Raw genomic sequence first — 2,036 nt, 5'->3', positions numbered from 1 at the left:
ACAACAACAGAAAAACCAACTGATACAACCACAACTACCAAAATAACAACAACAGAAAAACCAACTGATACAACCACAACTACCAAAATAACAACGACAGCTAAACCTACAACTACAGAAAAACCAACCACAACTACCAAAATAACAACGACAGCTACACCTATAACTACAGAAAAACCAACTGATACAACCACAACTACCAAAGTAACAACAACAGAAAAACCAACTGATACATCCACAACTACCAAAATAACAACGACAGCTAAGCCTACAACTACAGAAAAACCAACTGATACAACCACAACTACCAAAATAACAACGACAGCTAAATCTACAACTACAGAAAAACCAATTGGTACAACCACAACTACCAAAATAACAACGACAGCTAAACCTACAACTACAGAAAAACCAACTGATACAACCACAACTACCAAAATAACAACAACAGAAAAACCTACAACTACAGAAAAACCAACTGATACAACCACAACTACCAAAATAACAACAACAGAAAAACCAACTGATACAACCACAACTACGAAAATAACTACGTCAGAAAAACCAACTGATACAACCACAACTACCAAAATAACCACGACAGCTAAACCTACAACTACAGAAAAACCAACTGATACAACCACAACTACCAAAATAACAACGACAGCTAAACCTACAACTACAGAAAAACCAACTGAGTCAACGACAGTAACAACAACAGTAAATACAACAAAATCTACGAAAAGACCAAGAACAACAACATCCACACAGAAACCCACTACGACAACTACAATAACAACGACATCAAAATCCACAACTACAGAAAAACCAACTGATACAACCACAACTACCAAAATAACAACGACAGCTAAACCTACAACTACAGAAAAACCAACTGATACAACCACAACTACCAAAATAAGAACAACAGAAAAACCAACTGATACAACCACAACTACGAAAATAACAACGACAGCTAAACCTACAACTACAGAAAAACCAACTGACACAACCACGACTACCAAAATAACAACAACAGAAAAACCAACTGATACAACCACAACTACGAAAATAACAACGACAGCTAAACCTACAACTACAGAAAAACCAACTGACACAACCACGACTACCAAAATAACAACAACAGAAAAACCAACTGATACAACCACAACTACGAAAATAACAACGACAGCTAAACCTACAACTACAGAAAAACCAACTGACACAACCACGACTACCAAAATAACAACAACAGAAAAACCAACTGATACAACCACAACTACCAAAATAACAACGACAGCTAAACCTACAACTACAGAAAAACCAACTGATACAACCACAACTACCAAAATAACAACGACAGCTAAACCTACAACTACAGAAAAACCAACTGTTACAACCACAACTACCAAAATAACAACGACAGCTACACCTATAACTACAGAAAAACCAACTGATACAACCACAACTACCAAAGTAACAACAACAGAAAAACCAACTGATACATCCACAACTACCAAAATAACAACGACAGCTAAGCCTACAACTACAGAAAAACCAACTGATACAACCACAACTACCAAAATAACAACGACAGCTAAATCTACAACTACAGAAAAACCAATTGGTACAACCACAACTACCAAAATAACAACGACAGCTAAACCTACAACTACAGAAAAACCAACTGATACAACCACAACTACCAAAATAACAACAACAGAAAAACCTACAACAACAGAAAAACCAACTGATACAACCACAACTACCAAAATAACAACAACAGAAAAACCAACTGATACAACCAAAACTACGAAAATAACAACGACAGCTAAACCTACAACTACAGAAAAACCAACTGATACAACCACAACTACCAAAATAACAACAACAGAAAAACCAACTGATACAACCACAACTACCAATATAACAACAACAGAAAAACCAACTGATACAACCACAACTACCAAAATAACAACAACAGAAAAACCAACTGATACAACCACAACTACCAAAATAACAACAACAGAAAAACC

General features: G+C 35.8%; 1 protein-coding gene across 1 annotated transcript; it reads left to right on the top strand.

The window, feature by feature from the left end:
- Nucleotides 1-3: 3 nt before the first annotated feature.
- Nucleotides 4-1,924, top strand: LOC119665418 (salivary glue protein Sgs-3-like; the record flags this gene model as incomplete). Its single annotated transcript, XM_038074648.1, has 2 exons — nucleotides 4-128; nucleotides 696-1,924. Coding segments are annotated over 2 exons (1,354 nt in total), but the record flags the coding sequence as incomplete, so codon positions are not given.
- Between the last annotated feature and the right edge of the window lie 112 nt (nucleotides 1,925-2,036).

Source organism: Teleopsis dalmanni, unplaced genomic scaffold, assembly GCF_002237135.1.
Source record: "Teleopsis dalmanni isolate 2A unplaced genomic scaffold, ASM223713v2 unscaffolded_contig_5151, whole genome shotgun sequence".
In the NCBI taxonomy this organism is placed as follows: Eukaryota; Metazoa; Arthropoda; class Insecta; order Diptera; family Diopsidae; genus Teleopsis; species Teleopsis dalmanni.
The sequence above is the reverse complement of the archived record's forward strand: the minus strand, read 5'-3'. Positions and strand labels throughout refer to the sequence as shown.